Genomic DNA, 25,472 nt, shown 5'->3' with positions numbered 1-25,472 from the left:
AGAAAGTAGGTAGAGTATAGTTAGCTCCATATTGTTTTTACTGTTGGTAACTATCGCCCCCTTCTACAGATGGGTCTGCAGATACCTGTCTGGGCCAGTGGGTGGCAGCAGAGGAAGCCAAACTATTTTCTTAAAACCTGTTTTACTGAGATTAAAAATTGTCTTCGGTGGTTAGTATGGGAAAATAATTCAGGTCAGAGGTAATATATTTTGCTTCCCTGGAGATACCATCCATTACTTTTCAATAGAGGGGTCATATTTATGGATTCACAACACCTCAGCACAAGAAACCAGGTGCAGAGCTGTCTACTTTCCTCTGCCTTCCAAGATCTGTTCTTTGTTGACCAGTACTACATTTTGGTAGACTTTATTTATAAACTAAGGTTTTATCTCTATACATTATATTTTCTAGGTGGCAAGTAGCCACCTAGTCCTGCATTCAAAAGGTCTTGGGTTGGGTATGCCACTTCAAACTGAAGGGTCAGTCAATGTGATTTCCTTCTGTACTATGAACCAGAGAATGAAAACACATAGTAAAATCATATTGTTAGTTATTATTACAATCACATATCATGGGTGTTTGTTAATGAGAGTCAAGACTGAGAACAGAAAAAGAGGATGACAGAATATAAGTGATTCTGTAAACAAAAAGGAATGCATCTTGACCTTGGGTTTTTCTTTCTCCCTTGGGAAAGAGGCAACTTAGATTGTAGAGGGGAAATGAAGGAACTGACAAAATTAAACTCAAGAAATATGCAAGTCTCTATTTGCCAAGCCACAAAATTTGATGTGGTAGCCAAAAGCATTTGGTAGCAAAATATAAGATAGTATCAGCACATAATTGATTTTAATTATATGTTGTATAATTACATAAATCCATTAAACATAAAGGGGAGGAAATGACATGTTCTAAATGAAAAAGTTTTGTCTAACTGCCTGTGTAATAAAAGAATAGACAAAAAACGAATTCAATGTATTTGATGTGAAATGTGTAATATACACTGTATAACACACATCACAAGGATGTGTACCACCCTTTAAATGTTCACATGGATGCTATCAAGTACTTTGAAAACATGTAGGAGAGCCAAGGAATACTTAAAATCCTTGGCCAGAAAGCTACAGTGGAAGATCATGTTCAGTTGGCTCCAAACATAACCTGTATATGTCAGTTTGAAAGAATGTGATATAAAAAGGGTTTCAGAAACTAATAGAAACAAAGTTGCCTGGTGTCCGGGTATAAACAACTATTAATCTTCTTCTTGGATTATGTACTACAAAGCTTTGTACGTTCTTTGATTTTGCTATAAATTGAAATCTTATTGAGGAGTCTTTACTGTGGTATAGTTCCTGAAAACTAGTAAACTAATTCTGAGCTTGATGTAAGGTATTCATTTAACTACTATTTCCCTGTAGAAAGGAATTTCTAAAATTCTCAGATAAATAGAGCCATGAAATTTTAGAGCTGGAGGAGAACTTATAGAACCAAGTGGATGTGCCCTTCCATAATCACACAGCTCATTTATACCAGACTGAAACTATGATTTTGGTTGCCTTCAATAACACACTTCTGTTTTGCCTTTAATGTCCTTCTGTAATGCCACATTAACACTGAGTATAGATTTAGTGTACATTTGAAAAAAGATCAGTTCATTAACAATCTTTTAAAAGTGGAATTGAGATGAATGTCTTTAGAGAAAACTCAGAATCAAATTCAGTGATTTTTTTTTTCTTCCAAAAGAAACAAACTTAAATGTTCTTGGGTATTATGTGGAGGTACAAATAGAGATAATCAGAATTACAAAGAGAAAAAAAAATGATGGAAGACACCGAACACAAAGAGGAAGAGATAAAGTGATTTTAATAGAACTTATGAAAGGCACTGGGCTGAACACTTAGTTTGTGTTATCACGTTAATCCTCACAACAGCTCTACGAGGTAGCTACTATGTACAGATGACAAAATGGCACCCAGAAATATTAATTCTAACATATCTACTAAGTAAAAGAACCAAGATACAAATGTCAATAAGACTTCAAATTCTCAGTTGTTTTTTCTTAGGCCAGTATGACATTGTAGTCATTACCAGACAATCAGTGAAATTTCAAAGAGGGAGAGATTGGGACAATTATCAGATAAGTTGATTTTGGAAGTAGCATTTTGGATGGAGCTGTGTAACAAATATCAAAGAAGGAGAAAAGATGAAGAGATTACATTGAAACCCCATCATTGTAAAATCAAATATGTTAAGCAACCTGAATTGTGAGATGTGCTTTATAATCAAGGCTTTAATTCAATACCCCCTGACCGGTCTTCCTCGTTCTCCTCAACGACCCTATCTCCAAGGATGCTATAGTGGCCTTGTAAGTCATCACCCATGCCTAGAAAACTGGGTGCTGAAATCTCTCTCCAGTCCTGACATGAAGGAATGCGGACATGTTTGACATCTTCACTCCCAGGAGCAAAGCCAAACAGTTTCTCTATGCGCTGCGAGATGAGGAGCCGGGAGTGCTGCTTTGCAGCTTCTTCAAAGAGCTCTCTCTCATTTTGGAGATGGTTCGTCCAGTAGCAATGCTGCAGAGAGGTGAGGGGCGAGCAGCACCTCATCAAACAGCGAGAGATAAGGACAGCGATGAATGTCAAGGTGATCAAAATCCAGCCGAGCAGCTTCACATAATGATTAGAAAGAAAACAGAAAGCATCAATATAGCAAATATTTGGGAAACACCCATGTTTGGAGAAGTTCCAACAAAACTAAGACTTAAAATGTAGGTAACAAGTTTATTTGTCCATATTTTAATATATTAGTAAAATTCTGATCACTTTTGTAGAAACAGGTCTACTGGAAGGTATAGGCTCAGATATTTCAACTTGGTCTTTGCATCACAAAGAAATTTGGCCAGTTACATTGGAATGGATCTAAGTATTTTGTTCTTGAATGACAGATGCTGTAACCCACCAATTAACCTTGCATAAGATATATAAACAATTTTCTTTGCTTATGACTCTATGGTACTCTCAGCCATCAGGTACAGGCCCATGCATTCTTTGGAGGTTTAATAAATATTTGATAATGATGGTGGAAGAAATGATGATATGATAGATAATAGTGGTAGCCTTCTGTGGTATCTTCAATGATGTACCAGTAAATATTCATTGGTATTTTTTCCTGAGTTGCTCTTTCCTCTTATCTTGCAACCAATGGAGAAAGTCAGTGAGCAGACCCATGTCTCTAAATGTAGTACTGATGTTATAGTCAGTGTGACAAGTAGTACCTCCTTGTTTTCCTTTTCATTTACTTTTCTCCTCAAATAGTCATTTGCTGGCCAGTTTTGAAGTTCATTTTCCTTTGAAAGGAAAATGAAATCATTTTTATTTGAAACTATGTAGTGTAATGCCTTTTATTTTTTATAGAAGATTTATTTATTTGAAAGTCAGAGTTACACAGAGAGAGAAGGAGAGGCAGAGAGAGAGGTCTTCCATCGGCTGATTCACTCCCCAGTTGGTGGCAACAGCCAGAGCTATGCCAATCTGAAGCCAGGAGCCAGGAGCTTCTTCCTGGTCTCCCACGTGGGTGCAGGGGGCCCAAGGACTTGGGCCATCTTCTACTGCTTTCCCAGGCCATAGCAGAGAGCTGGATCAGAAGTGAAGCAGCTGGGACTAGAACCAGCACCCACATGAGATGCCGACACTGCAGGCAGTGGCTTTACCCACTACAGCACAGCACCAACCCCAATGAATGCCTTTTCAAACTAATGTAAGGGACCAGTGTTGTGGCATAGCTGGTAAAGCTGCTGCCTGGAATGCCGCCATGATATATGGGCGCCAGTTCGAGACTCGGCGGCTCCTCTTCTGATGCAGCTCTCTGCTATGGCCTGGGAAAGCAGCAGAGAATGGCTCAAGTCCTTGGGCCACTGCACCAGCGTGGGAGACCCAGAAGAAGCTCCTGGCTCCTGGCTTCGGATCAGCACAGCTCCAGCCATTGTGGCCATTTCGGGAGTGAAGCAGTGGATGGAAGACCTCTCTCTCTCTCTCACTGCCTCTCTGCAACCATGCCTTTCAAATAAATAAATCTTTAAAAAAAATTGATGTAAATGACTTTCCTATTCTTATAATCCATTTTTTGTTTTAATTATTATTTCTTCCATTTTCAGCAGATGTTATGTAAAATGAGAGGCAAGTCACACACATTTAGGGAAGCCAACAGTGTGTAGCCTGTTTGGGTAGTATAAGCCTCTTCTGCATCTTGTGATTCACCAGCTAGCCTGGCGTTATCAGTGTGTAGTGAGACAGTTGTGCTCTGTGGACACTAAAACATGCAAAGTGATGTTTATCATAATTTTAGCTTAATAGAGGCCAACACAGTGGAACAACGGCCATCGTAGATGTCCATCAACTATCATTTATTGAGTTTCAGGTTGATCTCTCACCATGGGTAGTACATGGTGCATGGTAATGAGGACTCAGATGGGGATTGGTTTTTACCATCATCTTTAAGCCTGAAAATGGAAGTAAAAGAACATTAGCTAAGAAATGTGGTACCACATGATAGTTTTTGATTTAGGGAAACACAGTATCTGAGGAAGCATAATAAAAAAGAAATGAATTCATTAAAGAGAAAGTATCAGGGAATATTTCTGAATGAGAATGATGCTCAGACTTATATTATTAAAAACTTCCAAAGCCAACACTATGGTACAGCAGATAAAGCCACCGCCTGCAGTGCCAGCATCCCATATGGACACCGGTTCTAGTCCTGGCTGCTCCACTTCTGATCCACCTCTGTGCTATGGCCTGGGAAAGCAGTAGAAGATAGGCCAAGTCGTTGGGCCCCTGTACCCATCTGGGAGACCCAGAAGAAGCCCCTGGCTCCTGGCTTCAGTTCGGTGCAGCTCCAGCCATTGCAGCCAATTGGAGAGTTAACCAGCAGATGGAGGACCTCTCTCTCTATGCCTCTCCTTCTCTCTCTGTGTAATCTGACTTTCAAATAAATAAATAAATATTTAAAAAAAAACCTTTCACCAGATGCAAGAAATTGAAGAGCGTTCTAATAAAAGAAGAAAATAGATAAGAGCGCTGGCACCGTGGCTCAATAGGCTAATCCTCTGCCTGCGGCACCGGCACACCGGGTTCTAGTCCCGATCGGGGCACCAGATTCTGTCCCAGTTGCCCTTCTTCCAGGCCAGCTCTCTGCTGTGGCCAGGGAGTGCAGTGGAGGATGGCCCAAGTGCTTGGGCCCTGCACCCCATGGGAGACCAGGTTAAGCACCTGGCTCCTGCCTTCGGATCAGCGCAGTGCACCAGCCGCAGCGCACCAGCCATGGCGGCCATTGGAGGGTGAACCAACGGCAAAGGAAGACCTTTCTCTCTGTCTCTCTCTTTCTCACTGTCCATTCTGCCTGTCAAAAAAAAAAAAATTTTTTTTTAAAAAGAAAATACATAAGAGCATGAAAAAAATTGGAAGAACTTCTAGAAATTTGGAATCATGATCATAGAAGTCAGGTGGAAAAGTGGTCAAGCCAGGTATCAAAGGACCTAGTATGTCATTCCAAGGAATTTCGGTTTTGCTTAGGTTGGTAGGAAATCATGGACGGATTGTATAGGAGGGGAGGGGATCTCATCATCAAAATGGCATTGAAAAATACTTTTGCCATGTCTGTAAAAGGTAGATTGAAGTTGGGGTAAAACTACTGTCAGGAAGGTATTTTAAAATAGATCATGGGCAATGAAGAAAAGTGAACTTAATAGGGCTTGTGATTAACCCAGAAAAACTCAACTGGAAAACTATGTATATTCTTCAAATGAAACTGAGGTTCCAGTTAGTTGCAGAAGGCAGCCTGGTAGAATGGAATGATCTTTAGGTATCTTGATCAGCTACATATTCTGTGAACTTATACCAGTTATATAAACTCTGAGTTTGTATTTACTCTTCTGTAAAATGAAGTTAATAATATCTGACAATATTATGGGAGTTAGAGTTAAGATGTGACTATTTATATAATAAATGATAAAGAACTCTGTATATATAGTCACAAAACCAAGAAATCTAGTGGTGATTGTACTCAGAACTATAAGACTGTCTTTTCATATAAGCCTTATAAGAATTTACTAAGATTTTATTTTGTCCTAAAGAAAATCATATAATTTTATATTACATAGGTTTTCATTATAAAGAACATATATGAAAGTTATAATTTTTCTGTTGACATTTTTGAATTTTCTAATATCTTCACATGGATCCTCTGCCTGAGCTTTACAGCTGGTATTTAAAAATTGAGTAAAAGCATATCCAAAGAGATTTTAAACATGTATTAAATTGGGCCATAGTACCATCCTTCAATATTATGTCTTGATAGTAATTTTTCAACCAGATATCTAAATTTTAATAACTAAAGACTACAGGTCAAAAACTATATATGTCTTTGCAGTAAGTACTTTTTTTTTAAGTCTGGAAGAAGGGATTAGGTAGAGTGGACTCCAGAATTTAGTGCTTTTTTTTTTTTTTTTTTTTTTTACATATAGAGTTACAGACAGTGAGAGAAAGAGACAGAGACAAAGGTCTTACCCAAATGGCCACTATGGCCGGAACTGCACCGATCCGAAGCCGGGAGCCAGGTGCTTCCTCCTGGTCTCCCATGCAGGTGCAGGGCCCAAGCACTTGGGCCATCCTTCACTGCCCTCCCAGGGCCGCAGCAGAGAGCTGGACTGGAAGAGGAGCAACTGGGACTAGAACTGGCCCATATGGGATGTCAGCACTGCAGGCAGAGGATTAACCTAGTGCACCACGGCATTGGCCCCTGCAGTAAGTACTTTTTTTAAATGATGTGCTTTTACTGTATTGCAGTGGTTTGAAAATGTTTTCCCTCAAATCTTTTGGAGAAGGTGATGAAAGCCAATGGCTCTGACCCTACTGAAAACACACACAATTTCACTTCCAAAATTTAACCTGTAAGCATGGTAGATTCCAGATTTCCCCCATACCACACCACATTCTGACACAAACCTGCTCAGGATCACCTTTGGAGTATTTTTTTTTAGTCATAATTAAATTCATATAATTTTATATAAATTTATAGAATTTTGTACATAAGAATGTGTAAGTACATTTGTAACAATATGTGACAGTAATATAGTAATACTTATATTAATAATTATTATGCACAATTAATTTTTCAAATAGAGATTCTAGACCAAGTACTAAGCACTTTATATATATTTGCCCATTTATTCCTCACAATAAACTTAAGAGATTGGTACTATTAATATCCCATTTTATTGCTGACAAAAGTGAAACATGGATAAGCTACATAACTTACTCAAGGTTTTGCAGGCTACTAAGTGGCAAAACAAGACTCAAACCCTGGTCTTTTGACTCCCAAACCCAATGTCCTAACTCTTGTCACCCTGTAGAACTCATTTGGAAGAATGGTATCTAGTTGATGTTCTATAATCAGACAACATGAGAAGCAGCACAAATGTTTCTAGTGACCGTACTTAGTATGGGATAGCACAGCAGAAAAAAATATCAGAAACTTACCTGTGATTGGTATCTATGCAGAAGAACCACTTCATCTCTTACTTGGGTCACATCAGAAGGAGCTGATTTGCAGCATGGAAACCCAGCTAGCATCTCTTCTCGTTTGCCGGCAGTGACGTTATTAAACACTGGGTACTGGTCCACAGATACAAACTCACTTGCTGCACATTCATAGTAGGTACCTCTCAGCAGGGTCACTGCCAGCCATGTTAATGGAGCAATAAGTGCCCTCCCAGTGATGCTGAAGAACCTAAGGCAGGCCAGCTTGCGCTCCAGGGGGGTGACTGTCCGTTGTGAAGAGGCACAGCTGCAGCAATATTCAGTAGTAATCGTCCACATTTGGCTTCTCAGAGCATAGCCAGCAATCAGAAGAATCAAGGCAGGAAAGATGAGGAAAGCTGAACCGTAATAGAAATTCTTCCCGACCTGACAGGGGCATCTGAACGTGTAAGAGGAGAACAGTTGTTGCCCACCAATCGTCAAAGCCACAATTAAAGAATTGATAAATGTCCCACTTCTCTGTAGAGAAGACACAATATCGTTCAGAGTTGGGCTCATTGTAGCAAGCTCTGGCACAGATCAGCTTGTGGCCCTTTCTGATCATACACTCCACCTGCTATAACCATTTTATGGGATCTTACTGGTCGAACTGGTTGTGTCAAGTGACCCAACATCCTTATATGTTTAAAAGATTCTAGCATCTTTCCTTGTGTACTTGTGAATCCTGAACTAATAAATGCATCCATATTACAGCTACAAGAAATTGAGAGATTCATCTGATATAAGTGACAGGGGTGTCTTCTTCAGTGTTTCTTCCCAATAAAAAGAGGACTTCTTGCTTACAAAGCAAACTGCATACATCTTTCTGTATACTGTTTTGTATGATACAAAATACTAAGCATCATCAAATAGAGCATTAGAAACAGAAAAGACATTCTTGCCCTTGTATTCTCTACAATATAGAGAATAATGGAACTTATTAGATATTAGAGCCATTTCTATTTAGCACTGTTTTGAATGTCCATAATCTATGGGTTCTTTCAGAAGATCCCAAAAGTATTTCCCAAAAGAGAAGCAGCAGCTTAGGTAAAGTGAACCCTGAGTATAGATGTGGCAGTATAAAGTAATGATAAGTGCAAACCTAATATTTTAAAGTCCTTTTAATTAATTATCTTTAAAAATAGCCATTTTATTTCAAAGGTACTACTAAAGCAATATATTTATTATTATAACATATTGTTATATTATTGCTACATAACCACTAAAAATAAAGATTAACTACCAAATGCTGGCAAGGGTGCAAAGCAGACAGAATTCTCTTATATTAGTGGTGGAAATGTAAAATGAAACAACCACTTTGGAAAATCGTGGTTTTTTCCCCTAGAAGTTAACCATATACCTACCATAAAACACAATCACTTTTCTCTTGATCATTTATCACAAAAGAAAAATGAAAGAATATGTCCACATGAAAACATGTATATGAACATCCACAACAATTTTATAATAACCAGAAGCAAACTAAATGTCCAACTGATGAATTAATCAACAAATTATGACATATCCATATAATGGAATACTATCCAGTAAAATAAAAGAAATAAAGTATTGATATGAATGAATTAAAAATAATTTTCTGAATGAAAGAATTCAGGAAAATGATTCTATTTATGTAAAATTTTAGAAGAACAAATTCACCTATACCGACAGAAAATAAACCAGTACTTGTCTAGACAGTGAAAGAGGAAAGACAAGAAAAGAAGGATTATAAAAAGATATGAGAAAACTTCTAGGGGTTGTATCGACGTGTACTCACAGGATTTCAATTTACAGAAGTGACTGGGAACAACACAGAGAAACCAATACCACTGAAAGAAAAATTTATCACATGTCCCAAGAGAATAGGGCAAACACAACACACAGGGTTACATGGAAAGCATCAGGTTTGGTCAGGGGCAGGAGGAGGAGAAAGCCTTTACTGGTGATTCTGTGGAGAAGGCAAGGCAGGACAGGTGAGAGACTTGGCACTGTTTAAAGAATCTTATGCTGTTTGGGGCATAGGGTCTATTCCTATTTGCCTGCAATGTGGCCTGGGTTGGTTTAGAGCTGGGGAAATATTAGCTTGGTATGTGAGAGTTAGGTAAGGAGTTGCTTCAAAGTATGGGCTGTAGATCATAGGGGAAATGCCAACAACTTGACCATTATTTGACCTGGTAATTAATGGATGCCAAGTAGACATACAGAATCTGAGAACACACAGTTAGATGGAAATGTTAATTATATTTGTTGGTGGTCTTAAAGTTATGTCGAAACTCATCAAACTGTATATAAATTACATCTTAATAAAGCCATAAAAATTTTAAACAAAATAAGAGAAATACAATGTACAAATTATTAAAAAATAGAGAAAAAATAATATTCTTAACCAATATTAATATAATAATATAGGATCATAATATTGCAAATTATATTATATTTTGTTAATGGTAATTAATATTATTAATAATTACAACAAAATATTTTAAGTAATAAATGCTAAATGATTGCTACTAGCTGGGCACTGTAAGAACTTTATATCATTTAATACCCACAATAACCCTATGAAGAATTATTCACATTATATATTTGGAGTTTTCAGTAAAAGGTGAAATATTTATACAATCTGAAGAAAAACCAATTATCTTTTCAGAGTTTTTATACTTGAGAAGACTGAGATGTAGATAAATAAGGAAATTCCTCAGGGACATGCACAGGTGAGTGGAAGAGCAAAGATTAGGACTCAGGTGATCTGGCACATGATTTTAACCACCACAGCAGAAATGAATTAAATTCACCTTCAAAGTAATTTAAAAAATAGTCATGTTGCTTACAAGTGACACTCCTCAAAATATGCCACACATAGAACTGGAAAAGAAATGTATTGAAATATAGCTCACTGGGAACAATAGTACTAACAGAAGGCAAGACTCAACTAGAGGCACAGAACGTCTGAAGAGAGGATGTGGAACACTCCATCACAATCAGAGCAACAACCCCTACAGAGATATGACAGTCATCTACCAGCATATTTGTACATACAGCTTTAAAACGTGTAAAGTGGGGGTGGTGCTGTGGCATACTAGGTAAATCCACATCCTGTAGTACTGGCATCCCATATAGGTGCCGGTTAGAGTCCCAGCTGCTCCATTTTTTATCCAGCTCTCTGCTTTGGCCTGGGAAATCAGTAAAGATGGTCCAAGTGCTTGGATCCCTGCACCTGCACGGGAGACCAGGAGGAAGCTTCTTGCTCCTGGCTTCAGACTGGCGCAGCTCTGGCTATTGCAGACATTTGGGGAGCAAACCAGCAGAAGGAAGACCTCTTTCTCTCTCTCTGCCTCTGCCAATCTGTAACTCTGATTTTCATGTAAATAAATAAATCTTTTAAAAAAAGATTAAGCAGTAACTGAGATAAAATATGCTGGGATAAATAAGTCCTGAAAATTATAGCGTTTTAAAAAAAAATGTGTAAAGCAAAGCCAGATCAAGCTATACAGAGAAATTATTATACAGAAAGATTTCTAACATACTTTTATAAGGAATTAATTAAGTAAACTTTAGGAAGAACTTTTTAAATGAGAACAGTCTCACCAAAGCCTAAAATATTCATCTGACACTTTATAGAAGAATTTTTCCAATCCCTGCTAGATCTGTGAAAATAAATGATCTTCAGTGACAGGTATGGATATAAATACCAAAATTTTCAGAGAAAAATTCAAGCTGTAGGATATGTGCAGTCTGATGCTTTTTAAATTTTTTAAATATTACCATATTTTTAAAGCATTAAAATTTTTTGATTAACAGTAATTGTACAAATTTAGAGAGTATAGTGTGAACTTTCAATACATGTATAAAATGTCAATGATCATATCAGGATAACTAAGATACTATTATGTGAAGTTCTAAAACATACAAGATAGTATTATATATTCTTTACAGATTTTAGCATACATAGCATTTTTTTAAATTTTCAAATGACTTTATTTCAGGTATTTGGCAGTCATCTGTTTCAGAGTGATTTTTTTTTTTTTTTGGACAGGTAGAGTTATAGACAGTGAGAGAGAGAGAGAAACAGAGAGAAAGGTCTTCCTTCCATTGGTTCACTCCCCAAATGGCCACTATGGCTGGAGCGCTACACCAATCCCAAGCCAGGAGCCAGGTGCTTCCTCCTGGTCTCCCATGCGGGTGCAGGGCCCAAGCACTTGGGCCATCCTCCACTGCCTTCCCGGGCCACAGCAGAGAGCTGGCCTGGAAGAGGAGCAACCGGGACTAGAACCTGGTGCCCACATGGGATGCCGGCACCACAGGCAGAGGACTAGCTAAGTGAGCCACGGCGCCGGCCAATACATAGCATTTTAAAACATGCATAAGAATGATAACTATTAATTCTGGGTAGTGGTGATCACTGAAGAGGGAAAAAGAAAGGGTTAAGGAAGATACAGGATATTTCCACTGTGTGAATCCTGCTTTATTGCTTAAAACAAATACTACAGTATATATAGCAACAGGTTCAGTAAGGCTTGGCACTAATTGCCACATCCTCCGTATGTTTATAATTTCATGCTGAAAAATCCATTTAATTAGAGGATATGGGAAGTAGGAAGTAGGGAAGGAAATTATAGACCATTCTTTCAGGGAATGATGCAGGAAACAGTGGAGCGCTACTTTATTAGAAGTCACTGTTAGAGTATCAAATTCTTGCTGTAAGGGAATTTCATGATGGCAAATTTTTAAATTCTTATTATTGCTTACTTTTGAAAGAACTAATCATTTCATTAGTAACACCATTGAATAACTTGTGCACCACTATCATGATTACATCTAAGTAATTTTCTCTTGGATTTTACCTTAGTCTATTAGTACTACTATAACAAAATGCATGAGATTCGGTGATTTATAGAGAACAGAAATTTACTACTTAGACATCTGGAGGTGGAGAGTCCATAATCAAGGTGTCAAATGGGTGCCCACTGAGAGCTGCTCTCTGCTTCCAAGCTGGTGTCCTGTTGTGTTCTCACATGGTGGAAGGCACAGGGCAAGAGAAGATGAATGCTGTGCCTGCCACATGTGGTAGAAGGGTGGAAGATCAAAAGAACAAAAAGAGAGGAAAGAGAGAGAGAGAGAGAGAGAGAGCGCTAAGCTAGTTCCCTCCAGCCCTTTTATAAGATTTTAATCCATCCTTGAGGACAGAGCCCTCATGACTTAATAATCACTTTCCAAAAGACCCACCTCTTAATACCGTAACAATGGGGACTAAGTTGAAGCACATGAATTTGGAGAAATATTCAGATCATAATAGGTTATAGTCAAGTGGTCTTCTTGTTAAAGATAGCTCACTGTTGCCTTTCTATCCAACACGTGGTTGAGAAATGTCTACTCACCAGAGACCTTCCAACTTGTCCATTGAATAAATGCTGGCACACGAACAAGAAAAATCACATCTGAACACTAAAACTCTCCTTAGAGTCTTAGAGTGCAGAGCAAATAACATGCCTACTCTGCTTCTGATCCAGCTTCCTGATAATGCTTTGTGGGAGGCAGCAGATAATGTAAAGAAATTTTATATAAAGAAATAAAGTTAAAATAAGTACCAAAAACTGGCATTCCATAGGAAAAGAAGTTGTAAAAAGATTGTAAGTCCCTTGGCTGGCGCCGCGGCTCACTAGGTTAATCCTCCGCCTTGCGGCGCCGGCACACCAGGTTCTAGTCCCGGTCGGGCACCGGATTCTGTCCCGGTTGCCCCCCTTCAAGGCCAGCTCTCTGCTGTGGCCCAGGAGTGCAGTGGAGGATGGCCCAAGTCTTTGGGCCCTGCACCCCATGGGAGACCAGGATAAGCACCTGGCTCCTGCCATCAGATCAGCACGGTGCGCCGGCCGCAGCGCACCAGCCGCCGCAGCCATTGGAGGGTGAACCAACAGCAAAGGAAGACCTTTCTCTCTGCTTCTCTCTCTCTCACTGTCCACTCTGCCTGTCAAAAAAAAAAAAAAAAAAAAAAAGATTGTAAGTCCCTCAGCCAGATGTTGTGGTATGTTCTCTGATAGTTTATGGATGGTCTCAATGGCTGATCATACAGCTAATGGAACAGTGGATCTCTCCCTCTGTGAGCAACTTCTCAAGTCCCCATACAGCTGCCCATGTCCCTCCCAGAGGACCAACATACAACAGTGGCTCATTTAACTTGGCTTAGGTGACAGCAGTGTGATTTTGATAAGATTAAGAATGTGTCGTTCTGGGGCCAGCGCTGTGGCACAGTGGGTTACCGCCCTGGCCTGAAGTGCCAGCATCCCATATGGGGGCCGGTTCGAGACCCTGCTGCTCCGCTTCCCATCCAGCTCTCTGCTATGGCCTGGGAAAGCAATGGAGGATGGCCCAGGTCCTAGGGCCCCTGCACCCACGTAGGAGACCCGGAGGAATCTCCTAGCTCCTGGCTTCAGATTGGTGCAAAGACCTCTCTCTGTCTCTGTCTCTGTCTCTGTCTCTCTGTGTGTGTATGTGTGTGTGTGTGTAACTCTTTCAAATAACTAAATAAATCTTTTAAAAAAAAATGTGTCTTGGCTGGCGCCGTGGCTCAATAGGCTATTCCTCCGCCTGCTGCGCCGGCACACCGGGTTCTAGTCCTGGTCGGGGCACCGGATTCTGTCCCGGTTGCCCCTCTTCCAGTCCAGCTCTCTGCTGTGGCCCGGGAGTGCAGTGGAGGATGGCCCAAGTGCTTGGGCCCTGCGCCTGCATGGGAGACCAGGAGGAAGCACCTGGCTCCTGGCTTCAGATCAGTGTGGTGCGCCGGCCGCAGCGCACCAGCCGCAGTGGCCATTGAGGGGGTGAACCAACGGAAAAGGAAGACCTTTTTCTCTGTCTCTCTCTCTCTCACTGTCCACTCTGCCTGTCCAAAATAAATAAATAAATAAAAATAAAAAATAATGTGTCTTTCTTTTAACCCTGGTTCCAAATTCAGTCCTAGCCAGCCCAAAGAGTTCTTAGTAATAACAGGAAAGATTTCTCTTATGAAAACCAGCAAATCAGCATCCCCAGCTCCGGTTACTGCAGTGTGCTTGTGCTGCCCGTGCTCTGCCCAGTTTCTCCTGGCAGACACCTTCCCTGTGGGCTGTGATCTAGCCAGAGGTTCACTTAGCAAGAATGCGGAATGTGTCAATTTGGAGAAAGAACTGCTGTTTTTGTATGCATAAACCTCACCCTGGGGGCTGGCACAGTGGCATAGTAGGTTAAGCCTCTGCCTGCATCCCATTTGGGCTCCGGTTCAAGTCCTAGCTGCTCCACTTCCAATCCAGCTCCTGCTGGTGGCCTGAGAAACTGGTGGAAGATAGCCCAAGAGCTTGGGCCCCTACGCCCACATGGGAGACCTAGAAGAAACTCTTGGCTCCTGGGTTCAGATTGGCGTACCCCTGGCCATTGTGGCCATTTGAGGAGTGAAGCAGTGGGTGGAAGAACTCTCTCTCTCTGTCTCTCCCTCTGTAACTCTGCCTCTCAAATAAATAAATAAATCTGAAAAAAAATCAATACCCTGTATTTTCTCAGTGGTTCAATGTGACCATACCACAGCCATTTGAGTACAGTGAAATTATCAATTCCAGTACTGTATCCCTTCACCCCCAACAAAGGACTTTTCTTTTTCCCAAGGATCTCTGCCCCAAAATGGGCTCAACAATATGCTGTCACCGCAGCTTAGTAGCATTTGTGAGTCTGCTTATAGAATAGTTTGCTCTACGGGGCTGGCACTGGGGCGCAGCAGGTAAAGCCACCGCCTGCGGTACCGACATCCCATAGGGGCGCCAGTTTGAGACCCGGTTGCTCCACTTCTTATCCAGCTCTCTGCTGTGGCCTGGGGAAGCAGTAGAAGATGGCCCCTGCACCCATGTGGGAGACCTGGAAGAAGCTCCCGGCTCCTAGTTTCGGATCGGCGCAGCTCCGGCCATTGCGGCCATCTGGGGAGTGAACTAGCAGATGGAAGACCTCTCTCTCTCTCTCTCTCTCTCTCTCTCTCTGCCTCTCCTCTCTCTGTGTAACTGTGACTTTCAAGTAAAATAAATAAATCTAAAAAAAAACCACACACACAATAGTTTGCTCTAACATAATTAGAGTCTGTGCAGAACAGATAAGAATTTTGACTTAGAGTCAGAAAATTCAGCTCAAATCCCTCTTTGTTGTCTACACTCCAGATAACCCTGAGCACATTCTTCACTTCTCCACTCTTAGATTCCTCTCCTGTAATATGACAATGATTATCGTACTGACTGCTTCACTGATTGTAGTTGCATTAAAATGAGATAAAGAGAATCAAAACTATGTTGTAAACTGTAAAGTTTATGTAAACATAAGTCATTTCTAATCTGCTACTAAAAAGCTCTGAACACTTCACAAAACTGATTTTCTTGAGACCATGGAGTCACAGAACATAGGCAATAATTGAAATGCCTTAAATTTTGTAGAATTCCATTCAACATAATCACCTATAGAAATGATTTATAATAGGTAGTTTCTATTTAAGTGTTTATTTACTTTCAACCACTTGAAAAGTAGAATGGTAGTGAGAGAGAGAGAAAGAAATCTTCCATCCACTGGTTCACTTGCTGAATGCCTGTAACAGCCAGAGCTGGGCCATGCTGAAGCCAGGAACTCATGTGGGTGGCAGGAGCCCAAGTACTTGAGCCATTATCTGCTGCTTCCCACAAAGCATTACCAGGAAGCTGGATCAGAAGCAGAGTAGTTGGTACTGGAACCAGCACTCTTACATGGGATGCGGGCGTCTCAAGCGGTGGCTTAACCCATTGCGCCATAATATGCACCCCTAATTAGTTTTTATGTACTGCATTATAATGTGTTTTATAGCACACATTTTCTCTTTGATACTCACAATTATTCTGTGAGGTGGGTTTATTATTGCTATCTTACAGATGTGGAAATTGAGCCACAGAACAATAAAATGGCTTGCCCAAGGCCACATAGCCAGTAATCAGTAGAACTGCAATTTAACGTGAGCCTTCCCAATTCTACTAGGTTCTTCCAACTACACCACACTCCTTTTCAAAGTATGCACTAGTCCATCACTTTAGAGCAAGAATTTACCAGAACAAATAGGACTAATTAATTCAAGCTCTAAGGGGTAGGAAACTACTTTCCTAAACAGAGTATTGTGCTTTTATGTATGGAATGATTTTGTTTTGTAACTTTCAGCTGTTGAGAAGGAAGAAGTTCTTGTCTGAACTTTAAATATCTACACTTCGAAATAGGAATGCCTTCAATATCTAACATCTTAGGAGGAACTGTCAAAAGAAAGCTAAGGGTTTTCTGTGTCTCTCAGAATCTTTATATATTTTAAACAGCACAGCACCCACTTTGAGCAGTTCTTACAAAATATCACTCATTCGACCACTCCTTAAAATTGCTGACTGATGGGCCTTCGCCATGGCGCAGTGTGTTAAAGCTGCTGCCTGCTGGGGCCGGTGCTGTGTGGTGGTAGGTAAAGTCATCGCCTGCAGTGCCTGCATCCCATACGGACTCTGGTTCAAGTCTCGGCTGCTCCACTTCCAACCCAGCTCCCTGTTATGGCCTGGGAAAGCAGTGGAAGATGGCCCAAGTCCTTGGGCCCCTGCTGATCCTGGCTTTGGATCAGCTCAGCTCTGGTCATTGTAGCCATTTGAGAAATGAATCAGCAGATGGAATCCCTTGCTTTCTTTCTGTCTTTATCTTTCTCTGTAAATCTGTCTTTCAAATAAATAATTTTTTTTAAAAATTGTTGACTGATGATTATGAAAAGGGCAAAAATGTTTATCAGACACATTTGAATAATGTAATCATATGAGAGAGGGGTCTATGTTTTGGGGAAAATCTGTTACTCATTGAAGTCGTAGATCAGATTTGAACTCATTATTTGGTATCTATAGATTGCTGATTCTGTCTCCAATTCAATCAATACAAGACTGAATAATGCTAACATTTAGATCTATCTTGGATTGCAAATGTTTCTGTTTGTGATTTTACAACAATGCCTTGGCATGAGAACAAAACACCACTCTTGAACTCCCTTGAGCTAAAGAATTTTTAGTGTCTGGGTACTTCTGGTCTGACTTCACACTACCAGCTTTTATGGCTCTAGATTACAATTACTCCTCACAAGTGAAGCAGTTATTTGATTGGTGGCAAGTTCTGTGGCTACAAGACATCTCTGTTCATGATGTTTTTTTCCTCTTCAGTTCTGCCAAGTGCAAAAGCAGAACAGTGCAGAAACAGCATCTTGTCTCAACACAAGGAGGAATCAAACAAAACAACAGAACAAAGACCGACACACCTCTAAGGCACAGGCGGAAGAACGGAAGTTGAACATCACCTTCTTCATCTATCAAGTAATTATGTCTCGTCCTACAAACAGAAGACCAGAATACCATAAAATAGTAAGATCTTTATAAAGAGTTTTTTGTGTGTGAATTGCAAAGATTTCTGACTTATTAGAAAGGTGATACTATAAGTAGAATTTTTAAGTGGAGCAAAGAATTTTAGTGGAGGAAATCATAAATGACACCTCTAGGATTAGTAACCATTATCTCTTACATAGTGCAACAGAAAATCAGCTCAGATTGATTTTAGGATCTGCTTTTCTGACTAATGGTGTTTAGAAAAGTGTCAGCCTTTTGTCTCTTACAGGAAAAAATGAAAAAATTAAGCAGTCTTTTGTATTTCATATTTCATGACATAAATGTAATATATATCATATTATGGATAAATCTGTATAGAAATAGATCACCTAGCAACTAAATATTAAAAACTGCCTTTAAAAATATATTTTTTGTCTTGAAATGTAAGTATTTATTATTTCAATTTTGGTAAGCACTCATACATTCCAAGTGCAGAGACATTTTTAAAACTTAATTTTTGCAGATTTGATTAGGATATTCTTTAATCCTCATTTACTATAGTTCTAGTCGTTGAGGAGTCACAGATATGAAAAGTCATGGTTAAGTTTAAAGTCATGTTAATTATTTAGCAGATGGGCATTTGATATAATTAAGTAATTTCATGCTTGGGTACTTAGAGCTGTAGTGACTAACAGGCACACCCCAGTTGGAAATGCCTGCAGATGCCCCCTCTGGCATTCTGGGATGTTGCTTTATTTTTCTGTAGGGCTCTTAAATACTGAAAATATTATACTTAGGTCACATTGTCCCTGAATCACTTGATATGTGTATAACAGTTAAAACATTTTTATCCTCATATATATCCAAATTCTTGTGAAATAATTGGGAGTGTCACATTTTTCACATGAGAGAATGATTGTTGCTTACTGTTTTGAAAACAATAAAGATAAATTTCTATTGGCCTTTCCCAGCATTTATGGTAGGAATTTGGGATTCAGTTAGATATGTAGTTCAAGGCATAGCCCTTGGCCATGAAGCAGAATGAGAAAAAGGGCTTTTATGGGCTTTGAACCTGAAAGTCAACTGGAAGTAAAATAGTTTGAAATATACTAGTACCCATCAGAGAAAGTGAGAGAGAGAGAGACCACTATTTCAGTTTGGCCTTAATTATAAATTGTGCACAGTGCTGAGGCTATGTCATGTTAGTAGGGTATGATTTTTTTTTCATTTCTCTCTTTTTCAAATTATTTTGTTTTACTTCTAGTGGCATGGAGCACATTATTATTCTCTCCTCGCCCCATCCCGTCTCTCTCTCCGTCCCCCGTCCCCTCACCCATGCTTATTTCATGCCATGGGGTTGACGTGTAGCAGTGCTTTTCTGCTGTGCCTTCTTGTGCGTGAAGCAGATGATTCAGTTATAATTTGCAGGTATTTCTTATGATGTATGGTTAGGTTCTTAGAAGATTTAAATAAGAAAGGAATTTAAATTAATACGTGGTGACACTCAGCATTTTGTTTAACAATATGTTTATTCATATCACTTGCCTTACACCCTGTTTCCTGCTGAAGATATTAACAAACTCTCATTTTCCTATGTTTGAATTTCATGCACTTAGTGTTCTTTATATAACATCAACTAACAGATATAATGTACATACATTTATGACATTTTGATTTATATTCTTCCATATAAATTGTGTGCAAATATGCCATATAATATTTAGATTCCATCCATTCAAAATGTATGTAGTGACAATAAATATTCTACCTAATGAAGAAACATACCTGTCATGATATAAACCTATACACAGGGACAGCTTTGGAAGCATATGAAGCAAAATTGTACTTTTTTTTTTTGTTTTTTGAGTCATTTCTTCCCATGATTTTAAAAAAAATGAATACATATTATGAGTGAGTACATATTCTCTTCCCTAACATGTTAGGCTTTCCAAAACACACCTGGACAATTCTAACCTGGAATCCACATCTAACCTTCTATGAAAATACAAGATTATGCACAAAATGAAATTGTTTTCAACTGTGGTCCTCTGTTCCACTTCCTTCCTACCTCTACCCACCACTACTCCAGACATGCCTTCCTCCACACCTCAGAAATAAATGTGAGGTCAGTGTGGAGGCCTGGATTCTGAGATACCATTCTGGCTCTAACAATTGTTGGTTCCGTGGACAAATCACTCCATCCTCCTGAGCCTCATTCTCTCCTCTGTAGGAGCGAGAGCATTTATTCAAGATAGGACAGTATATCTAGCAGAAGTAAAAGAAACTTTTAAGAAATGGGTAATTTCAATATATCTGTGCTAAACCCAACCTTAATCATCCTCTATGTGGGTTTTCATTTATAATTCACACTAAAAATGGGCTACAATTTGGAGATCTATAAGAAAAGCACAAATTCTTATTTTTCCTTTAATAAAGAGGGGGAGGGTCTTACAATTACAGCAGGGCTCATCCTCCTTAGAAGATCTGGGGCCCATTAGGAATCATGCAGACTCATCAGAAGACTCATCCAATTATGCCTTCCAGCTGAAAACATGATCAGCATATATCAAAAGCCAGTCTAGGAAAATAAGAATTTATATTAGAACTTAGTGGGTTTTTTTTTTTTTAAAAAAGCCTTCCTTCATGAAAATATATCACAAGTTATATAATATGAGCAAATGTGTAGAAAGATGTTCTCATGTTAAGAAACATACTGTATTTCACAGCTTTTCTTCCTCACTGTCCATCATACTTATAAATGCATCCAAATGTGAGTGTGGTCTGTTCTCAAAAGTGAAAATTATTGCAATAACAAGATGATGGGGAAAATGAACACATGTTGTCTAAGACTGCTTCCAACCACATTTTGTAAAAAAAAAGAAGAAGAAGAAGAAGAAAAGGAAAGAAAAGAAATGCAATGGTATATTTGTGTAACTTTGCCTATAACATAAAACCATCCATTTTTCCCCAGAACAAAGATCTCTTTGTCCTCACATATGGAGCTCTGGTTGCCCAACTATGTAAGGATTATGAAAAAGATGAAGATGTGAACAAATATTTAGATAAAATGTAAGTAGTCTTTCATCCTTGTAGAGTGTCTGCTGTTTCCTAACACCACTTGCATTTTTCTACCTCTAATGACTTCTCTGGCTCTGTTTCATCAGATCCTCTTCTGTTTCAGTGAATCACATCTGAAAGCTGAAACTAATTGTTTATAACTGCCATTTAGGTTGATAACATAAAGTAGTAGGGGGGAAATGCTTTCCCATGAATGCCAAATGTGGAATGTTTTCTTCTCAGTTAGAAATAATTTCTTTGCCATTTACATGCAAAGAATGAACTAAAACTGAAATTCTAAATTGTTCTTGCAACAGTATGATGGAACATCAAATCTGACTCTTTCCAAAAGTCTTTTTGTTCTAACAGAACCTATGCTAATATAAATACATGCTTACATAAGCTTAGACACCATGTGGAAGGCTATGCAAAGAACTGCCAGTGGTGGTTGCCCAGGAGTGAGACTGGGGATTATGGATCAAAGGAGATTTTCTTTCTCTTACAGAGCGTTTTTTATTTGAATGTTTTTACCATTACTATGCTTCCTTTTTAAAAACATTAAATATATAAGCCCACTCCTTCCTTTAAAAAAAAAAACATTTATTTATTTATTTATTTGAAAAGTAGAGTTGCATGCTGGTTCACTCCCCTAATGTTTCAGTGGCCAGAGCTGGGCTGATCCGGAAGCCAGGAGCTTCTTCCTGGTCTCGCATGCAGGTGCAAGGGCCCAAGAACTTGGGCCATCTTCTACTGCTTTTCCAGGCCATAAGAGAGAGCTGGATCGGAAGTGGAGCAGCCAGGACTTGAACCGGCACCTATATGGGATGCTGGCACTGCAGGCAAAGGCTTAGCCCATTGCACTACAGTGCCTCCCCCTTCTTCCTCTTTAAATAAAAGCCATCTCCATGTCTTTGATAATAATGATTCCTCCTACACAAATTCAATCCTTTAATTTTCTCAAAATAATTATATGATCATCAGATTACTGTCAAACAATAAAATATCTGTCAATAATTTTTGAACCTCTTAATTATGGGTCCTGACTGTAACTGGAAAATATGTACTGGTTAGATTTACTTAGGCAAAGTTGAAAAGGAAATTTAGCCAAGCTTCTTAGAGCTTTTTGGAAAGGTTCATTGATTTTCAGCTTGAATACTGAAAAAGACAACATGCAGGAAATCTTGTAAGATCTTTTTTTTTAAATTTTTTTTTATTTTTAACTTGTTTTCCTCCCTTTCTAGATGTTTAGTCACCTTTTTCTTTTTGGAAAATTCTTTTTTGTATTTAATTATTATTTTACATTTCTTCTTAAGTAGTCAGGAGCAGTCACAAAAGAGAAAACTGCCCAAGCATTCACCTATGGCTTTGTCAGTTACTTCCTCACCTGAACTTTCTGTAACTGTGGAAGCTGCTAAGGTTATTTTACACTTGGTCACACTTCTGCATCTGACATGAATTTACTTCATTTTATTTTACCTGTGTCGAATTTGCATTGTTTTCTGGAACAGCTGTAGAAAATAAAGAAGCTCATCTATTTGACTAAAACAAAAAGCTAAACATTAATTAAACATTAAAAAGTAAACTTTGGGCCGGCGCTGCGACTCACTTGGCTAATCCTCCACCTGCGGCGCTGGCACACCGGGTTCTAGTCCTGGCTGGGGCGCCAGTTCTGTCCCAGTTGCTCCTCTTCCAGTCCAGCTCTCTGCTGTGGCCCAGGAAGGCAGTGGAGGATGGCCCAAGCGCTTGGGCCCTGGACCGGCATGGGAGACCAGGAGGAAGCACCTGGCTCCTGGCTTTGGATCGGTGCAGCGCAGGCCATAGCGGCCATTTGGGGGGGGGGGGGGGGGTGAACCAATGGAAAAAGACAGAGATACTGCAGTTCGTATCCCTTGCAAAAATTTGGTAGGCTTTTCTCGTTCCAGGAATTGGCTTAGCCATCTTAGCCACATACTCAGCTGTATTATCACATCTCAGGAAAAGGCTTACTGAATTGTGCTTCAGGTTCTTGAACTCTTTTCTTGGAGTATAGTTACTAGGTGATATAAATATCTACCCCTTGAGTCCCATAGCTTGAGTGTTTCTGTAATGAAAAATGCATTTTTTGAACTTGACTTTTTCTTCCCAGGAAACTTCAGGGACCTAACTGCTGAAACTTTTACTGGCAACAGAACAACTATTTCTCTGTTCCCTTCTTGCCCTCCTTTTAGAGCCCATCCTGGAAATGTCTGCCTTCCCACTGTGATAGCTGTGCCAAGAGAAGAATGAGCATCAAGTACCCTCCTGTAGCACACAAGTTAGCTACACTCTCATTCTGTTTCTGTCCATGGCAAATAATGACAAAATTAATTGCCAGTGAAAAACACTGGGCTGTGGACACCAGTCTTTTTTTTTTTTTTTTGGACAGGCAGAGTGGATAGTGAGAGAGAGAGACAGAGAGAAAGATCTTCCTTTTTGCCATTGGTTCACCCTCCAATGGCCGCTGCGGCCAGTGCATCGCGCTGATCCGAAGCCAGGAGCCAGGCGCTTCTCCTGGTCTCCCATGCGGATGCAGGGCCCAAGGACTTGGGCCATCCTCCACTGCCTTCCCAGGCCATAGCAGAGAGCTGGCCTGGAAGAGGGGCAATCGGAATAGAATCCGGCGCCCCGACAGGGACTAGAACCTGGTGTGCCGGCGCCGCAAGGCGGAGGATTAGCCTGTTAAGCCACGGCACCGGCCGACACCAGTCTTTTTAAATTTTAGTTTACAGTGTCAGGTTTAGTTCAATTTCTTTTCCAGCCACACTCCTCTGTTTGTATGGGGACCAGTTTCTATTTCTCTGCTTCTGCAGTTTTTTCAGTGTTTAAAGTCATTTGACTTGTCACATTTGGTTTAATTTGTTATTTGCTTGTGCAAGTGCTAAACATATGGAGCCATTCTTAAACATTGATAGACTTCATTAATTACCAAGGCATTATTTTCAGACCACATTCTCCTTAATCCACAGGGGTTATGGCATTGGAACACGGCTGGTAGAAGACTTTTTGGCTCGATCCTGTGTGAGAAGATGCCACAGTTACTCAGAAATTGCAGACATAATTGCCCAGGTAAATGCATTTTTGGCTCTGTCAGTGTGTTTGGAAAATCTTTGATTCTTTCTGAGTTTGGTGGCTTTCTGCTCGGATTGGACAGGATCCATCTCTGTATGGTATTAGATGCTGAGAGAGAGGATTCTAATTGAAAAGCATTTTATTTCTGCACACAGATAAAGCTATTGTGAACTGAAAGAAAAATGTTTCCAGGCATTTGAGCATCTATAGATTTTCCTGACTGCATGCTGGGTGTGGAGTATGTATCTCACAGTGGGGAAAACATTTTGGGAAGGTTAACAGAATGGGACTATAATACAGTAACATTTTAATGTGCATGCTCCAAACCAACTTCTTCACATAGCTGTTTTCAGTACAAGGAAGGGAACAGTCTTTGGCACTATCAGAGAATGTTATTGTAGTCATTCCCAGAAGAGCATTTTCCCGAGAGAAAAATAGAGCTTCCTGTAAATGCATGCACTCCAAGATGTTTCACTGCTCTGATACATGAGAAAACGTGGACTCATCCAGGACCAGCTCAGATTTCTTAGATACACGACTGGGAAATAGATATTTAGCCAGCATTTCTTTAATCTGCAAGCATATGGTTATTTACATAGTATTTTTAATTTGTGGGAGAAAGCATGTTCAAGTGTGAGATACTTTGGAGAGCGTGGTAAGTTGCCTCCAGGTTCTCACAACTGACCACTTGAGTCACTTGCATTCTTTTCCTGATCCATAATATTATTAAACATGGCCAAACTGACTCTTCACATGAATGGTTGTTAATACCACTCACGTAGTGCTTTATGGTTTTAAATGTCTTTTATTCTCACAGTAACTCCCTGAAGTAGACAGATAAGAAAACTTATTAAAATGATGAAAATTGAATAATAGTACATGTGAAAAAATGCACAATCCAAATGAAAGATTTTTCAATTTACTGATATTATTACTTTTGTTATTTCATGACTGGTGAATTGCATGGTTGAAACTGGAGGCAGGTGTCCTCCAGTCTTAGGCAATGAGTTTATCATAGCACCGAACAGGTTACAAAAAATAAACAATCCTTTCAATATTGGCAAAATGTAAATAAGATCCTGAAGTAGTTGTTTGAAAAAAAGGCAAAATAACTTTTCACTGAAGCAATTTTTTTTTTATTTTTAAAGATTTATTTATTTGAAAGGCAGAATTACAGAGAGAGGCAGATACAGGGAGAGAAAGAGAAAGAGAGTCCAACCACCAGTTCCATCCCCAAATTGCTATAATGATCAGGGTTGGGCCAGGCCAAATCCAGGATTTAGGATCTTCATCTAAGTATCCCACGTGAGTGCAAGGATCCAAGCATTTGGGCCAGCTGCTGCATTAGCACGGAGCTGGACTGGAAGTGGAGCAACAGGGACTCCAAAT

The 25,472-nt window shown here is 39.6% G+C and overlaps 2 protein-coding genes across 2 annotated transcripts in view; one reads left to right on the top strand and one right to left on the bottom strand.

Annotated features, from left to right (window-relative positions):
• Nucleotides 1-1,886: 1,886 nt before the first annotated feature.
• On the bottom strand, nt 1,887-8,389 carry CALHM4 (calcium homeostasis modulator family member 4). Its single transcript, XM_062186655.1, has 2 exons — nt 7,537-8,389; nt 1,887-2,667 (listed from the first exon to the last, which is right to left on the bottom strand). The coding sequence occupies exons 1-2, from the start codon at nt 8,092-8,094 to the stop codon at nt 2,281-2,283; spliced, it is 945 nt and encodes a 314-aa protein (XP_062042639.1). The 5' UTR covers nt 8,095-8,389; the 3' UTR covers nt 1,887-2,280.
• Nucleotides 8,390-17,710: 9,321 nt separating this feature from the next.
• TRAPPC3L (trafficking protein particle complex subunit 3L) overlaps nt 17,711-25,472 on the top strand; it is a 45,208-nt gene continuing 37,446 nt past the window's right edge. Inside the window, exons 1-3 of the mRNA XM_062186656.1 lie at nt 17,711-17,978; nt 20,911-21,008; nt 23,981-24,080. Coding sequence (XP_062042640.1) covers nt 17,937-17,978; nt 20,911-21,008; nt 23,981-24,080 — 240 coding nt within the window. The 5' untranslated portion in view covers nt 17,711-17,936. The remainder of the gene's footprint in view (nt 17,979-20,910; nt 21,009-23,980; nt 24,081-25,472) is intronic.

This window comes from Lepus europaeus, chromosome 3 (assembly GCF_033115175.1).
Source record: "Lepus europaeus isolate LE1 chromosome 3, mLepTim1.pri, whole genome shotgun sequence".
Taxonomy (NCBI): Eukaryota; Metazoa; Chordata; class Mammalia; order Lagomorpha; family Leporidae; genus Lepus; species Lepus europaeus.
This window is presented reverse-complemented; position numbering and strand designations above follow the sequence as displayed.

Excerpts from the sequence above, each read along its gene's own strand:
- CALHM4 (XM_062186655.1), bottom strand. The coding sequence starts at position 8,094 with ATGAGCCCAACTCTGAACGATATTGTGTCTTCTCTACAGAGAAGTGGG. Across the intron at positions 2,668-7,536 it reads TGCATAGATACCAATCACAG|CTGCTCGGCTGGATTTTGAT; the intron begins GTAAGTTTCTGA and ends CATTATGTGAAG.